The following is a 16,550-nucleotide window of genomic DNA, read 5'->3' on the forward strand; positions in this document are numbered from 1 at the left end:
CTGCAAGGTAACCTAAAGATACCTGTCACATATATATCATGAAATAGGCAAGTAGAATGGCATACAGAAGGAAACCATTCGATTTTCCTGTCTCAGTCAGCTTAACATCATAGATCATCTTCAACTGCATATGGTCTACCAAAACTCAAGACCCGATATGGGTGAAATATAAAACTTCATAAAAAAGTATCCACATTACCTTCTAGAAACTGTCACAAAGTCAAAGTACTAGTAATGTTGTATTAATCCAGAATCCAAAGCCAAGAAAAAGAAATTTCAAAGCACCTTTTACTTCTGCATCTCTCACAGTAACAGCTAAAGAATTGAAATCATGCTGGTTGTGAATGGGATAGAGTTAATCTACTTCAACTAGTTGGTGTGGGTCTGTGTTTTGGATTTGTGCTGAAAACAGTGTTGATAACACAGGAATGTTTTCACTTTTGCTGAGCAGCCCTTATAAAGGGCCAAGGCCTTTTCTGCTTCTCACCCCACCAGCGTGTGGGCTGGAGGTGCACCAGAACGTTCCTGGGAAGGGACAAGCCAGGACAGCTGACCCTACATGACCAAAGATATCCCATGCCATATGGCACCACACTCAGGCCAAAAAAGTCAGGGAAGAAGAAGAAGAAGAAAGGTGGGATATTCAGAGTGATAGCATTTGTCTTCCCACAGTTACAAGGGATGGAGCCCTGCATTCCTGGGGATGCCTGAACACCTGCCTGCCCATGGGAAGTGGTGAATGAATTCCTCGTTTTGCTTTGCTAGCATGCACAATTTGTGCTTTACCTATTAAACTGTCTTTATGTCAACCCACAAGTTTTTTCACTTTTACTCTTCTGATTCTCCCCCCCATCCCAGAAGAGAGGAGAATGAGCAAGTGGCTGTGTGAGGATGAGCTGCTGGCTAGGGGTTTTATTTTCTTTCACAGTAAAAGACAAAGACTAAAATGTGTACTTTGAGATGGAAAAAGACAGTTGTAACCTAAGCAGCCTTACAAAATTCTACATCTTGCAGAGTAGTTTTAAAGTATACCTGAGGTGGTATGCTTGTCATTTTGATCTTATAATAATTAACTAATCCCAGTTGACAAGCTTAATACTACTGAGGTGTTTGCTGGGCTAATGTATACTAAAGGCATTACTCTTTTTTCAGTAATATATATAATGTGTTACTGTAAGGTTAAAAAAATATGAGGTAGTCAAATCAGTAATTCCATTATAATCTTGAGAATTGAGACAAGAAGTTCCTACTTTTTCTCTTACTAAAATAAAAGAAAATATAAATTAAAATGAGCTTATATTCTTATGTATTTTTTCTTGACCTCAACAAGAGATCATTGTGCTGGTGCCAGCTCCAGTAAATGTCATGCAGTTGATTATTGGGATGACAGTTGTATACACAGAACACTGCACAAGCTGACAGAGAATTTTAGTGAGCAACAAGTCAAACCAGATTGTCACCTTTCCTCTTAATCCTGCAGATAAAAATATCTATTACTAAATATACTCAGATAGAGTAGCTTTCTAAGGAAATTTTGTTTACACAGCCACATGCTGTCAGTATTCCCAAATAGTTTGACTTTCAAAAGAATTTGACATGAAGAGATGTATTAAAAAAGAAAAGTCTGCACTCCTATGAAAGTCAATACAGAACAGGTGCCCAGAAAGAGAAACACTATTCACTAGCAACAACAGTGAAGACCGAAGGATGAAGACATCCCTCTTTTCAAAACCATGAACCCACACAAAAATTCAGTTTTAGGAAACAGGAACTGGGTTCTGCATCCTAGACAGACATTAGTGTATTTATACACTGAAATACACGTGGTTCATATTTATTGACCAGCTTTTAGAGGTGTTTCAGAGGCATGTTTCCTTCCCTCTGACTGAACAGAATTTGGAGTAAGTTAACACAGATATGCATCACCATTTGCATCTGCATCACTCAGTTCTTATTCAAATAATATTTATCTAGTATTACTTCAATTACTAAAATTGAAGTAATTTCAAAGTGGTTGCAAACCACTTTTCTTCTAGTTATCTTTAGCATTCTTACAATTCTGCTTCGGACATCAAGAGCAGTTGAAAGGATTAAAGTGTCAAATATATTAAACTGATTAACAAAACTTACAAATTTAATAAAAATGCAATGGAATACTGCATTACTGAGATGAGTTTGGAGCTTTTTTTCCCTAAAAAGTTACATAAAGCCCCCAATGTTCAAGTAGCATCACTCAGTTTATGAAATGAGGTAATTCATAGAAGAATTACACAAATAGAATCATCTTTAAAACACTCTATACAGCACTATAAAGTGACTCCTTGGGACTAAAACAAATTTTTTTGTTGCTGTTTTTCAAGAGAAAAGAAACTACTGCTTATGCACTGAATAACCCAAAAACCTGCAATCTGATCCTATTTTTACCACAGAACCTTCTGTGATGTATAGCAGGTCCATTTTACCTTTTCCCAGTCAGTTGTTCAGACACTGAGGAAATGCCCCAGGAACACTTGATCTGAGTGTTTACAACGCGCCTTGTACCAGCTTACACAGCACATTAAACTCATTAAAAAGCATCAAGCACCTTTCTCCCAAATGAAATTCATTGCCCTGACACATGAGCACAGGCTCCTGCACAACACATTGGCAAAGTCTGGGCAGTTCCAAACCAACACACAGCCCATGGGAAGTCTCAGGGCAGAGACATGGTTTAATCTTCCCTTCCCATGGCCTAACAACCAAACTCCCAGCTACAGTGGAACACACCGAGGGTGACTGCCACAACCTGTTCTTAGGTGTTCAAGTTTCTACCCACAGAATCAGAAAAGCTGTAATGTTTCTTTAAGAACAACAACACAAGCAGCAAAAATATGCCCACAATGCATTAGCAGCTCAGTGTTTAGGACACTCCTGGCTCCTGCATTTTAGGTTCCCCTCAGATGCTCTCCAACTTCTGTGATAATGACAAGAGATCCTTTGCCACTTTTTTATACTTTTTGGCTCTTCAATCACTTCTTAGACAGTCTTCAGTCGTGAGGCCATTTTTGTTTCATTTACATTATATGAGCTACTACAGCAGAGTTTTAAATTCTCTCTTCCTGCTCAGCTGAGACCAAAGCACTTCTAGTAGAAAAGACACCTGTGTAATTAAGCTGCTAGATAGAAGTTAATTATTACATAATATATTCACATTTTTCAGAAGTCATAAACATATAAAGCTAGTAATGTTGCCTAATTTTCATGTTAGTGGCAAAAAAAAGACTTTTTTATTATACAAAGGTCAATTCCAGATATGTTTAGTTCCTTCTTTAGTCCTTCCAAATATAAGACTACCAGTAAAATTAAAGCACTCTTCCACAGCCTCATGGTTGCCTAAGTTTTCCCAAGAAAGCCTGAGTAAGTACCTGGGCCCTGAAGAAACAGGATATTATAATGGAATGTCAAGTGACATACTACCAGTCCTCTTTATAAGGGACCACAGCCTCATCACTAAATCATTTCTAAATAGCACCTCTGCTACAGAAACTAACAATGCTTAGGCAGTAGTAATCAGAATATAATGAAGCCATTTATTCTGTAGCTTCAACATCATCATGAAAATTAAATCATACCTAAGGTTTGGTTAGAATTGTTCAGGTTTTTTTTTATTATTATACCCTTACATATTAGTTACCAATTTTGTTGGCAGCGTGCCCAGAAGAGACTAGATACATACTATGGAAGGGAAACTTGGGCTTTCAGCTGAGCCTGTTTGTAAAAACGACAGTTACCTATATTAACACTTTCAGACCAACCGCTTCTTACTGAAGTGCAATATTTCACACGCACTAATGGATACCTTTTGAGGTCTTAGCAAGAAAAGTGGTTCCAAACCACAACACATACAGCTACTGCTGAGCAAAACAGAAAGCTGTAATAATGCCTACAGATCAGATTATCCAAATTTCCAAAGAATGAAGATGAAAGATACAGCAGAAACGACAGTGGTCTTGACAGACACACAAACACTACTGTATCTGTGAAGAAAGATATAAATATTCACTATAATATGACAAAAATCTAGATTCTCACATGATTTACAAAAGAGGAAATAAGGAAAGTCACCCTAAAAAACTGCTCTACTCCTCCAAGATATTTAATACAGTTTATCAAATACACAGCATAAGCTGAAAAAAAAGCTGACACTATTGACTGAACACACTCAGTTTGAAAGTCCTGCCAAGTGTACCCTGTAGATTACACAGGTATGACTATGGAAGCATAGTATCTTCAGTCAAATTCATTTAAGAAAAACAAAAAGTAAAACCCAAAATAAAACAAAAAACCACAAACCCACCAACTTACAAGTTTTGTCAATGCGAGTAAAAATCCATGCATGTACTTTGATAAAACATGACCTAGAATATGACAGTAGTGAAAAACTGAGAAAAAAATATTGCAAATATTAGTAAGGGTTTATTGTGCAGCTAATTCTGTAGTGTCTAATTCAAAATTGGTTTTTCTACCAAGTTGTTACTAAGAAAAAAGAAGTCTGCCAAAGCCCCATACATTTATTATTTTAGCCCTAAACTTAGATTTAGAGGTACAACAGCATCAGAGTGCACACTCTTTTCTGCATTACCAGATAAAGACGGAATGATTCACATACACCATTAAACAAGTCTAAAGGTTAGACTTTTTCAAAGACAACTGGCAATCAATATCCATCCAAAATGGAAGGGATCTTAAAATCCAAATCAAATATTAAGGAGACTAAGAGTCTAAAGACTGACATTTGCTATTCAATTTCCTGTTTCTATAAATATAGCTCCTTTGTATAATACACATTTGGTCCAAAGATTCTTTGATTCCAAATTTAATGTAATGATTTTTAATAATGTAAAACTAAGTTTATCTACATCCACACAAAATCCTATTAAGCTATTTGTAAAGGACGTGTGCTAATGAGAAGTTTTGTATGTATTCTTAGAGGCCTAAAAAAAGTGCCAAAGCACATATGCATTATTGTGTCTGTTATCACCTTCTGTTGAATTTAGATGACAAATTTCCTACAGACAACTGTTAATGCAGCAGTAATAAAAACCTAAAAATAGTAATCATCATAGATTTGAAATTATTTTTTAATAATATAGAAAGTCAGATCATTAAGAGAATATGGCAACATTAGAAATCAGCAGTTATGTTCTTTGTACCCTCACAGCAAGATTTCCCAGGTGAGTAAGAAGGTATTTTGCCAGCAGAGTGGGTTTGACCCCTGGTACCAGTAAAATGTGTCAAGAAGAGACGTCAGTTCTTTGATGAGAGGAAGATATCACAGGCTGAAACATAAGGAATTAGATGCATGTGATAAATGCATCTAATGTCTACTGCTGGTTTTCTTCTTTGTGTAGTCACAAAGGGTATACAAGAAAAGCTCTAACAGAAAATTATAGCAAAGTCAGTTGCATGGAACAGCCTTCCCAATGGATATGTTTCAGTATCACAAAACTCAATATAAACAGAAATAGAGAAGTGCATATACAAATGCACCTGAAGAGGTTTCCTCATTGGATGCCAGTACCTATGGTTTATCGCGTGTTATTTATTATTCAGTGCTTCAGAACAGGATTTTCTTCACGCTTTTCAGCCAAAATTAAATTTACCAGAAAGGGCTACTTTTAAGCAGATGTGCCACATAATTAGCAACGACAAATCCACTTACTTTTTTCTCCTTCTCATGATGTTTATCCTGAGAGTGAGAGGAAGAATCACTTAAACTTTGATCATATGACCTATTAGATCCCCGTTTGCTCTTTTTCTAAAAAGAGAAAATATATTTATGGACAGAGAAAAGGAACCATTTGAATAAATAAAAAGTATAAAGCATTTCCACTGACAAGATGCCTTATTGCTTGAGGAAAAAAACTTCAGTGCTTCAGTTACTGGAAAGCTGACTAATGACTGACTCTAAAATTCACAAGACCACTGAATATATACCGGGGAAAAAAGCCTGTCCCTGTATCAACTTTTACACCTCCCACAAATCTGCAAGATATGCTTTCCACAGAGAAATGAAATATGCCACTTTTTAAAGGTTAAAAGATGCTAGACACATTTTCAATTTTTCATAACATAAAACAAAAAAAATGCTGCTCAAATGAGTATCACATGAAACCACAATGATGCCCTGACACATGCTTGAAATGCATTGTAAGGTGACTTCATGACTTAATTATTATTCAAACTATCTGTCTGGTATATTTTCATTAAAATGGATTAAAAACCAGGATAGAAAATGCTACAGTCATGTCTGTGATTATAAGTGGCAGATGTAATTGCCTGCATTTCTGTAATGTCTGAGAACCTGGTTCAGGACTGCAAATACTTTATGCTGGGCCAGTGCTCTAAATGTTCGTTTTATTGTAACTGAGGAATCATTTAAAGACACTTCTTTTGCCAACCAGTTTTCAGTGGAATAGTAGATGTAGAACACCCACCATCTTCAGCAGTAAATACTAAGCACCTGTATTTACTAGGCCTTAACAGTCACAACAATCCTAAAGAAAAACTTAAACAAAACAATCTTGCCAGTCTTTACTGTTCTTACCACTACAGCTTTGTAATGGAAAGCTAACTAATTGTATGTCAACTATAGAGTTATGTCTCCATCATTAAACTTGGGTTTTAAATAAATATACCTGTTCTCAATCATAGCAGCACTACTATATTCAAATCAAAGGCATAACAGTGTAAGGGTTTGCCTTCATCACTAAATAAGAGACCATTTTTGTTCTTTTTGCAAATATTTAGCTCAAGACAGTAAAAAAAAAAAAAAAAACTTAGCTTAGTAAGGGCGTAGAAAGCCCTGACTTCTCTTCATTATGAAGCAAATTCATCAGTATCCATAAAAGCACAAACTAACCTCACCAAGCTAATCTTCTAGAAACTAAATTGTTGACTGGTCCTGTGTTTTTACCCCACTGCAACCTAAAAGTCACACCAAGCATTCAACTTTTTTAGCAGTGAAAAGTAATCTGCAAGTTAAACTATAATTACAAGAGTATTTGAACTTAAGTCTGCATATTTTAATATTAATAAATAACATTTTTTAAACATCAGTAAGCCACTCAAGTCCACACACTCGCACATGTACATAGAAACAGGTATCTCAAACTGTCAATTGTTAAGAAGTGAAAGGAAAGACTCCAGAGGTCTGATCCAAAACCTACTGCATTGACTGAGAAATTTCAATGTTTTTTTTTTTCTTGTTTGTTTTTAAAAAATCAAACCTCAAGTCACTTCCTTAAGGTTGTGTTTCAGAGAACTTACAAGGAGGGAATACTCACTGGCTACACAGTGAGAGATAGAACAAAAGAGGTTGGGCAGAAGAGTAACAGAAGCAGAAAAATATGGAGTGCTTCTTTATTCTTTAGATGTAGTAGTTACTAGTTTATTCCAAAATGGACAGAATTCCTAGAAGGCACCTAAACAAATAGCAAAAGAAAACATTCCAGGAACTCAATGAAAAAAATCACTAAATGTGCATGCTATTTCTGGCAGAGGGGGAAAACCCACACATCTATAAAGTAACCACTTATAAAAACATTTCCAGCCAGTACTTCTGTAACTGTGATTAAAACACTGTTTTAATGAAATACAACCTACTTTTTGAACTAGATGAAAATATTATTTCTAGTGCTAATGGCAACTCAGAATAAAAAATAAGTCAGTAACATTTATTTATAGAATTTAATAAATACATACCAGTTTATTAAAATGGTATTTACAGTAGCCACAGTATTGGACGTTATCTGCACCATTGCCTTCCTCTTCACAAAGAAGTCCTGCAAACTGTGCACTAAAAATAAACCAGACAACATTCAAGGAAAACCATTTTACACCAGTTTGTACCACAATATCACAGCTGATAACATATGGATGATTATATCTGCAATTAGTAAGAGATTTCCACACAAATAACTTCCAGTGGCATGTGAACACATAGCCAACCTTTGTAGCCCACGGAAAAACATGTATAATTCATATTTGGCCTGTTGCCTTTTGTCAAAATCTTTAAGCCACTCACACAAGCTTACAGCTAGCAAATCTACATTTACTATGCAGCTACTTGCACAAATAAATAAACAAAGCCATCCATAATGACTCTTAGCTCAAATTCAAGCAAAAAAAAAAAAATATCTAAGGAAAGAACAGCTATTAACAAAACCATACTGTAGCTCCAAAAAAGAGGTTTTTCAGAACTTGCATACATGCATCTCTGATTTGCCATGACAGTTACTGGAGTTTTTTAAATCTAATTTGAATTACATAGTAAATCAAAGTGTATTTACTGGTTTAAAATACTGTGGCAGGCTAATCTCTTTTTAAACGATCAACACTAACAAGCTGCATTGACTGGACTAATTATTACCTTACTCTACTATAACTTTTTCAAAACATTTTTGTTTTTCACCATTTGTAATGTTGATATATCTTCTTTATCAAAACCAACTTAGATATTGACAAACCAAATATTGTCACATTTTCCATATAATTTTCATTCCCACATGTCAGAGTTTAGGATTTTTCCTTTTGTTTCTTTCCCTTAGGGAATCTTCTCCCATATGTTGCTAGGAGACAACAACGACTGGGTACTTAAGAGAGAAAAAGGAAGTTGCCAAACTCAGGGGAGGAGGGCACCTGGCTGCACTTCTCGCATCTGAGGGTTTCTCTAGGAGGGGCAGAGATACCAGAGGAAGGGGCTGGGAAAAAGGAGGCTGGAAGAGCTGCTAGTTCTCTAGAGCTCTCGGCACAGGGAGGGGAGAGAGGCTGCAGTCGCTGTGGGGAGAATTCGTCACCACTGCGGGGTTCAGTATCCTGCTGCCTTTCTTCTACCGTGAGCGGAGCTCTGCTCCTCGGAGCGGCTGCTGCGCTGGGCCCTTACTGGCACCCTGCCTCACCGAACAGGGGACCCTTCCCATCTGCTCAGGCGCTTCCAGGAAAACCGCGCCCCTCTCCCCCATCCCTCCCCCAGGGGAGTCGCTCCCTGCCCTGGCTCGGGTGCCACTACCCCGCCGCTTCTCGTTTTTTGCTACACTGTAGCCCCACAGCCCCCGTCTGCCGCGACATCCCCGCGGTCCCAGCTACAGCTGCGGAGTTTCTGATACATCTCATCTACCACTCCGGGACTGTGCTCATCCCTGCCGTTCCAGCTTGCTGATCCTGAGGGCCCTGCTGGGCACCAGGATCGATTGCCCCAAGGGGTTTGTAAAGCAAAGCCTCTCTTCCATCCCTTCCCGTCTCGGCCAAGCCGCCATTGCCACGTGCTCCCCGAGCTCACGCCCCGGCCAGGAGCCAGCAGCGCCGCTGCCGGCCGTGACCGGAACTGCACCTACGGGGAAGGGGTCTGAAGAGGGAGACGAGAGCGCTCACTGGGGCTGCCGCTGGGGTCTCCCTTCTTGTGTGCTGTTGCTGCCATTGCTTTTGTTTGTTTGTTATACACATACATACTAGTAAAGAACTGTTATTCCTTTTCACACATCCTTGCCTGAAAGACCCTTAATTCCAAAGTTATAATAATTCGGAGGGAGGGACGTCATACTCTCCATTTTAATGAAGGCTCCTGCCTTCCTTGGCAGACACCTGTCTTTCAAACCAAGACACCATAATAATGCAATGTTACAGTCAAAATGATACACGAGAGTATTTAAATGAAAGACTATTACATAACGTGATTAATTTTCACAGATTTTTTAAAATATGTTCTTGGAAAATCCAGAAATACTAAATACATGCACATCTACAGCTGACACCAACTAGAAAAAATAATTAAGATGATGTCTTTAAGCAAAGACGTATTGTTTCTAAGCTTCTCTTACAAAAAACATGCGCTCGAACACATTTTTCATTAGACAACCATTCTGATAATCCCAATCTGATGCACCTTGCCCTGGATTTCTGGTAGTCTTCACGTTTTTCTTCCTTTTTTTTTAATATTACAGAAGCCTCTAATTATCTCCAGCCATACTACTACTCTTCAGCTAGATATCATTTTGTAATATAGACCATGTTTTTAAACCAAAACATTCTAAAAAGTGGCAAGATAGCTGTTTTAATTTTCAATTTGAAGCCTCATGTTGCTCATGAATGCTCTTCACAGCATTCAGGGTTTTGGAATAAAGTAAAAAGATGAAAAGGATTCTTGTATGTACCCAAGCGTTTGAAAGGAGACCTTTTCATACAAGCGCTTGGATGTACACATTTTTTCACATCTGTAAGTAATCCCTTTACATGGTATGCACACTTTGAGGAATACAATCCATTTTCACCATAAAAAGAAACTTGGCATTGATTACATCCAATGAGAAATTAGATGCTTATGAAAGAATAAAACCTGCAAAGTAGTCAAGCAATTAAAAAAATAAATTAAGAGTTGCCAAGATTATCAGCACCAAAACAATGGAATCAAACCCTTCAAGATCTCCACAAGACATACAAGTTATCACCTGGGAACACTGAAGAAAATACATTTAAGTGATTTAAGCTGATGTGCAAATACCATTTCCCTGACTGAACTGGTCATGAAGCAGCATACTGGGGCAGTCATAAAACAGACAGGTAAATCCACAGATTAGGTAGCTAGACAGCCTAGATAAATCTGCCCACTACTGTAAAATAACTTCAGCTGAGATTGAAAAAACAAATAATGCCGGCAAATTTTGGAGTGGAACCCTTTTTGCTTCCTTTTACCTGTTGTGATGTGGTTTGATCTAATTATCCAGCCTCTTTTAGAAGTCTATAAAGTGAAACAAGCATCTCCTGAATGCAAGGAAAACTAGGTATCTTAAAGTGGAATGAATCAGATGGTGGAGGGGACAGCTTTTTTTTCTCCAGCAGTAACACATGAAATCTGAATAGTTAAGGATGATCTGTACCATTTAGATAAAACCAGTGAAGTGAGTTGTTCCCAAATGTTTGGAAATCCACACTGGAAAGGGTGAGTCTAGCGCATTTTTACAAACAACTCAGTAATCTTCCCACTGATTTACCAAAAGTAAACATCAAAATCAGTTAGCAGGCAATGCTAACAAATAATGTCTTCATACTCCTGTATCCTATTAAACATCCTCTAAGAAAAATAACCTATGACCAAGAAAAAAAACCAAACTCCCCTATACTTATTCACAGGAGCACACACCATTTAATACCACCCAGGGGAGTATTATCAGACAGCTTCTGCAGCTCACAGCAAAATCTATGCTGCCACTGCCATATTGTTAGTAAACACTACTATAAAAACAAACCACTTTGCTGTATTTCTTTATTCAAAAGATGTACTAAATAAGGAGCTTATTCATTACACTGTGTGTATTGATTCTCTCTGGATCATCAGAGATATTAAATAATAAAATATACTTACCACGTTACATGAAAAGCTTGTCGACATCCATGTTTATTACACGTCATACAAGCACCAGTGGCTGCTTTACTTTCTCTGCCTTGTTCATCACAAATATAGCATGTCTATCAAAGAGAAAATACTTAATTTGATAAGAAGCATACAAACAAATGCTGTGTTACAGGAGATCCTAAACTGAGAACTACTGGATTTTGCAGCTAAGCTGGTGTAAGAACTTCTTTATGAAAGTCTAATCACACTTGTTAGCAAAAGGACATCACCTGGCAGACTCTTGGGATTTGTGTAACACTTCACCAATGTTAAGGCAGTACAATTACTAATTTGCTTACATTTCATACCATTGTCAACCACCCAAAGGGTTAAACAGCCAAGGGTTAATAGCATCAGGCTTCCCAACTGTCCTTGCTTTCAAGTTTGCATTTATGTCCTTTTAAGTCTCAATCATTTTCATATTCATTTAATATAACCTGCATTTGTGGATTTCATAAACATCAGACTGAGTGCCTAATGGTATAATATGCCACATGGTATATATATATATCTACACAATTACATACAAAAAACCTGCAAACTTGAAATTTTATTTGTACATTTGGTGCAAAGAATTTTCCAAGTGTCATAGCATGCTTCAATATTCATATGATGCTCAGCTACTTTTAATTAAATTGGTGTTTAACAGACCTCTGCTTTGTTTGGATAACTATTTCAGTATGACTTGGGCAGACCTATAAACATCTTGTAAATTAATCAATCAAGAATCTTCTGTAAAAAAGCTTGAATGAATATACCAAACACATTTCAACCTCCAAAACAAGCTGTTTAGTACCTGGAAATCTTTTCATAGCATTTTTGTCAATTTATTTCTTTTACTGGGATGCCATGGCAATTTTTAACGTTTTCAAAAACATTCTTAGTAAAACAGAAGAAAGAAATTAGGCCCAAAAAAACCCAATTTCTTCCTCACTATTCAATTTTTTTTTCTTTTTTTTTTTTTTAACAAGTGGCTGATAAATATGGATACCTACAGTATGGAAGCTCACTACTATACTAGGCATCACTACAATCTCTCACCAGCATTCAGGGAGAAACATCAGGCAAAACTAAATCTCTTTTCACTTTTTCCTGTCCTAATTACTGAAAGAGCATTTACAGAGATTCTATACCATATCACATTCATGTGTAAAATTTAACAGTTTAAGAAGAGATTCTTAATGAAAGTATCATCCAGTACTGTAGTGGATTAAGTTTTGTTTTTATATGAGAGAACTTTACTGAGTATTAAACATTAAGGACGCTCCTACCTCTGCAGAAACCCCATTATAAGGTCTTTAATGAGAAAAGAGAAACTTCTTTATGCCAAAAAATAAAATTGTCTCTATTTTAACTAACAATTTTGTCACAACCTCCTTTCAGTGAGGCAGATAATGAGTGGAATAATAAACAACATCAATCATGGGTAGCAGAAAATAAGGTGGAAAAAATGGACCAGGAAACCACTGAAATTTTTTTTTAAATTATATAATGCAAAACCAGACTTAGACAGGAAAATGAGTGAAATTCTGAGATCAGAACAGCCCATTACAGAGGTTTTTGGAACAATAGTTAACAGGAGGTGTCAGCTAACTAAAGCATTTTTGTTAATATGCAAGACTTGAAGGTAGGAGAGTTATTTTTGTACAGTTTCCACACTACTTTAAAAAGCTAATATATCCTAAAATCATACCCTATAACCTAACATTTAAAAGATCAGAAAGGGGATAATCCTACTTAATTCTTTGCCTTGCTTCTTTTGTACCTCAAGGTGGTGAACACTGATAATTCAGTTGTTTGACAGGGTCTGAGACTGGCTGCTTTTTAGCTTTCCATACCATGACCTGACACGTTTAAATTTTAGGAACGAACAAGGTCATGATCTATCAACCTCATCTGAGTCACTATATTAACTGTAAGTAACTTCAAAGTAAGATACCGCTATAAACAGAGAGTTCAATAAACTCTGTAAAACACAATCTCCAATTACTTTCTGGTTTTTTCAGAGTTTTGTTTCAAGTTCTTGAAGTTTTTTCCTCACTGAAGCTCAGAAAGAAAAGCAATACAAGCATTCCACTTAGCAGAAAGGTAGACTCAATTTTTCAGTATTTACCCTACATGTAGGGTCTCTGTTTTCAGACCTCTTAGAGCAATTTACAGTAAAATGACTGAAAAATTACTACAAGCTACATTATTAACAAGTTTAAATGCAACATGGTGGACTGACTACTCATTTTAAGAAGCTCAAAGAACTTTCCTACAATAGTCATGAGAAGCCTTAAACCTGTTTCCTAGTATTCCATATGAAACAGGGACAAAGAAGGTTCCCTACAGCTGAGCTTCTCATATTTGTACCTTTTCTTAGACACACAAACAATTCCAGAAGCCTGAAAACCTTTGTCTTTCTTTCACAAAGGGAGATTTGCATGTACTTGCAAATCCATACAAATGCTACACCTCTGAAGCCTCTGAAATATGGAAGTTTAAAACTGTGTCCTACCACCTACAGCTGCACTATTCTTCAAAGCTCTTAAGGGAAGAGAGTACTCTCCCAAATTCACTGGAAAAGAAACAAAAGCTTTTGATTTAGCAAGGAAATTTTACTCAGAAACAGAACAAATACCTTACTTCCTTTAAAGGCAAAATACATATTTTGTACAACTGTCTTTACATTACTGTCAGTATTTTCCCTCCAAATATTCCAAGTGTAAACCTTCTTTGCAAAAGCAAAGACCAAAGGGAAGATGAGACAAAAAAAATGTATGCAGCAAAAAGTAATTTCAGAAATAGTTTACTCATAACAGCTACCCAATGTCATTCTCTGATCACAAAATCAAACCTAGGAATCATACAGAAATTTCTCATTGCTGCAGCAAGTACTGAAAGAAAAGTTTGCCAGCTGCATTCACTGTGAGGCAAATCAAGAAACTCCAAATGCACTTATCTTTAAATAATTTCTTAAAAGACATTCCTAAAAGCAGTAATTATATAAAATTATCACATAGTTTCAAATGAACCTGAAAGAGACAAAAAAAGCTGACATAAAATAAATATATATTATCCATGCATAACTTTCCATGGAAAAAGAAACACCTATTTCTGAAAAGAAGAGCAACTAATAGCCCATTTCGTTTTTGGAAGTACCTGTGTAAGAAGAGCTTTCCTGATAGCTAACTCATTAATCAAATCATTCAGTGGATTCATTCTGTAATGTGATGATTTTTATCCCTGAAGCAGGCAAACTTCAGGGAAGTAGCAGCCAAATATCTCTATACAGACATGCCCCATGCTTTGGTATCTACAGCATTTCTTCTTGTATTTAAGATTACTGTACTTGGTAATACTGCATATTTTGCAGTGTTTAGTAAAGAAACAAGTGCATAGGGAAAAACCCCAAACATTAAAAAAGTACTACGTGTGGGAAAACTTCAAAAATATTTACTTTAAAGACTACAGTATAATTTCTCCTTCATGGTAATTTTCTTTAGCCTCTATTTTCCCCCCAGTTCCATATGCCAGTTTTCTATATGTATCCAGCCATGCACAGAGAATTATTTAGAACTTTACAGGAAATAGTATCTTACTTAAAATCTCCTATTCCAACCTGAGCTGACAAACAGAATGAAATTATCACTAAGCCTCTCAGAGAAAAAAGAAACAACTCCAGTAATTTTTTTCCTAATTACATGTTTACATTTGTTCTCAATGTGCAACAAATATTTCAATAACTGTTTGTCATACCTATTGCTCAAAAAACCAGCTTTGCTTTCCATTTTTATGCAAATTAATAAAGTCAGAGTGAAATGCTTTACAAAATTTCCAATCTTAAAAAAGTATCATTTAAATAAACACAATTTGTCTTGAATAGCAATAGGAGTAGAAGGTGAAATTATGGCAAGCTACGTGAAAAGGGAACTAATCGTTTTGTTGGTTTTGGGGGCTATTGCTCAAGAACAGCCTTCTTGGGAAGCCATGGCAGTTTAACCACAGCAGTACTAAACTCAGCACCAGCTACAGACTTAGCCAGAGTTGAGAGTTCCCTGTCAGTCAGTAGTTCTCTGAACTGTCACAACAGACTGCTGCTGGCACTGCAGTTGGATTGGTTTCAGAAGGTTTGCTGTAGCAACTGCAGTACAGCCATTTCTTGGCTTCCCCTGACACCCACAGCCGCCATCACCCTGACCCAAAAGGAGCAAATAATGACAGTGAAATCTGACTTCTGTAAAAAGAGAGAACAAAAATAACATAATTTGCAGGCTAGGGGTGTGACCCCAAACGTTGGCATTTCTGACACCGATCTCACTGTACTTCACAATCAACTGTAGTGGCCTGCTGAAAGTAGTTTTAGGCTGCCTGGCTAACATGGAAAATAGACCTCAATCAGAACACCTGCCCAGAGCACAGAGAACTAAGAGCTGGACAACACCAGGAACTCTCTCTACATGAACTGTATGGTGCTAGTAACTATCTAGTGAGAAAGAAAAACACAGTAAGTACAGACCAACAAAAATGGAAACTAGAATTTTAGTAGCAAAACACAACTGTATTGTCATATATTTAGAACAAAAACTGTTTGAGAAAGAAGAAATTTTAGTTATGATGAAAAGGAATTAATAGAGACTAAAGACAAACAATGGATTTTGTCAACAAGTAATAATAAAAGACACAGAGTACATTTTTTGAAGTTACAAGGATTTACTCATCCAATATCCAATTACCACCAATGGAAATGGTGCAAGATAAAACAAAATCCAAAGTGTTCCATGAAATTTTTGAAGGACATTAAGGGAGAACTACTACCAATTTAAAAAAAATTATGACTGACTACTACTCAAGGAAAAAGAAAACAGATGTTTTGTTTCCTCACAGTTGAGGAGAGAGAGGAAATAAACTCATCTGTTATAGCCAATCTTTACTGCTTTGTGCACAAGCAGAAACGTTTTATTAGCTCTGTACTGAATCTCGCTGTTGCATGTTCTTGCCAATGTGGAGAGAAGCAAACAGTGAGATTCCAATAGAGATGTTCAGACAGTAATGACAAAGCTTGAGAGAAATGCAGACTTTGACTCCTGGTTTTTCAGCTACACTGGTTTATAAGATGGACGAAACATACTGACAGCAA

At 36.7% G+C, this 16,550-nt stretch overlaps 1 protein-coding gene across 6 annotated transcripts in view; it reads right to left on the reverse strand.

The window, feature by feature from the left end:
• MLLT10 (MLLT10 histone lysine methyltransferase DOT1L cofactor) overlaps positions 1-16,550 on the reverse strand; it is a 121,181-nt gene that overhangs the window by 69,980 nt on the left and 34,651 nt on the right. For 5 of the 6 annotated variants that reach the window (XM_041486669.1, XM_041486688.1, XM_041486679.1 and 2 more), the window contains 3 exons: positions 11,399-11,502; positions 7,744-7,837; positions 5,702-5,797 (listed from right to left, as the gene is read on the reverse strand). In XM_041486669.1, coding sequence (XP_041342603.1) covers positions 5,702-5,797; positions 7,744-7,837; positions 11,399-11,502 — 294 coding nt within the window. The remainder of the gene's footprint in view (positions 1-5,701; positions 5,798-7,743; positions 7,838-11,398; positions 11,503-16,550) is intronic. The other variant, XM_041486697.1, reaches the window with a different exon arrangement.

The sequence above is a fragment of the Pyrgilauda ruficollis genome, unplaced genomic scaffold (genome assembly GCF_017590135.1).
Source record: "Pyrgilauda ruficollis isolate IOZ18807 unplaced genomic scaffold, ASM1759013v1 scaffold12, whole genome shotgun sequence".
In the NCBI taxonomy this organism is placed as follows: Eukaryota; Metazoa; Chordata; class Aves; order Passeriformes; family Passeridae; genus Pyrgilauda; species Pyrgilauda ruficollis.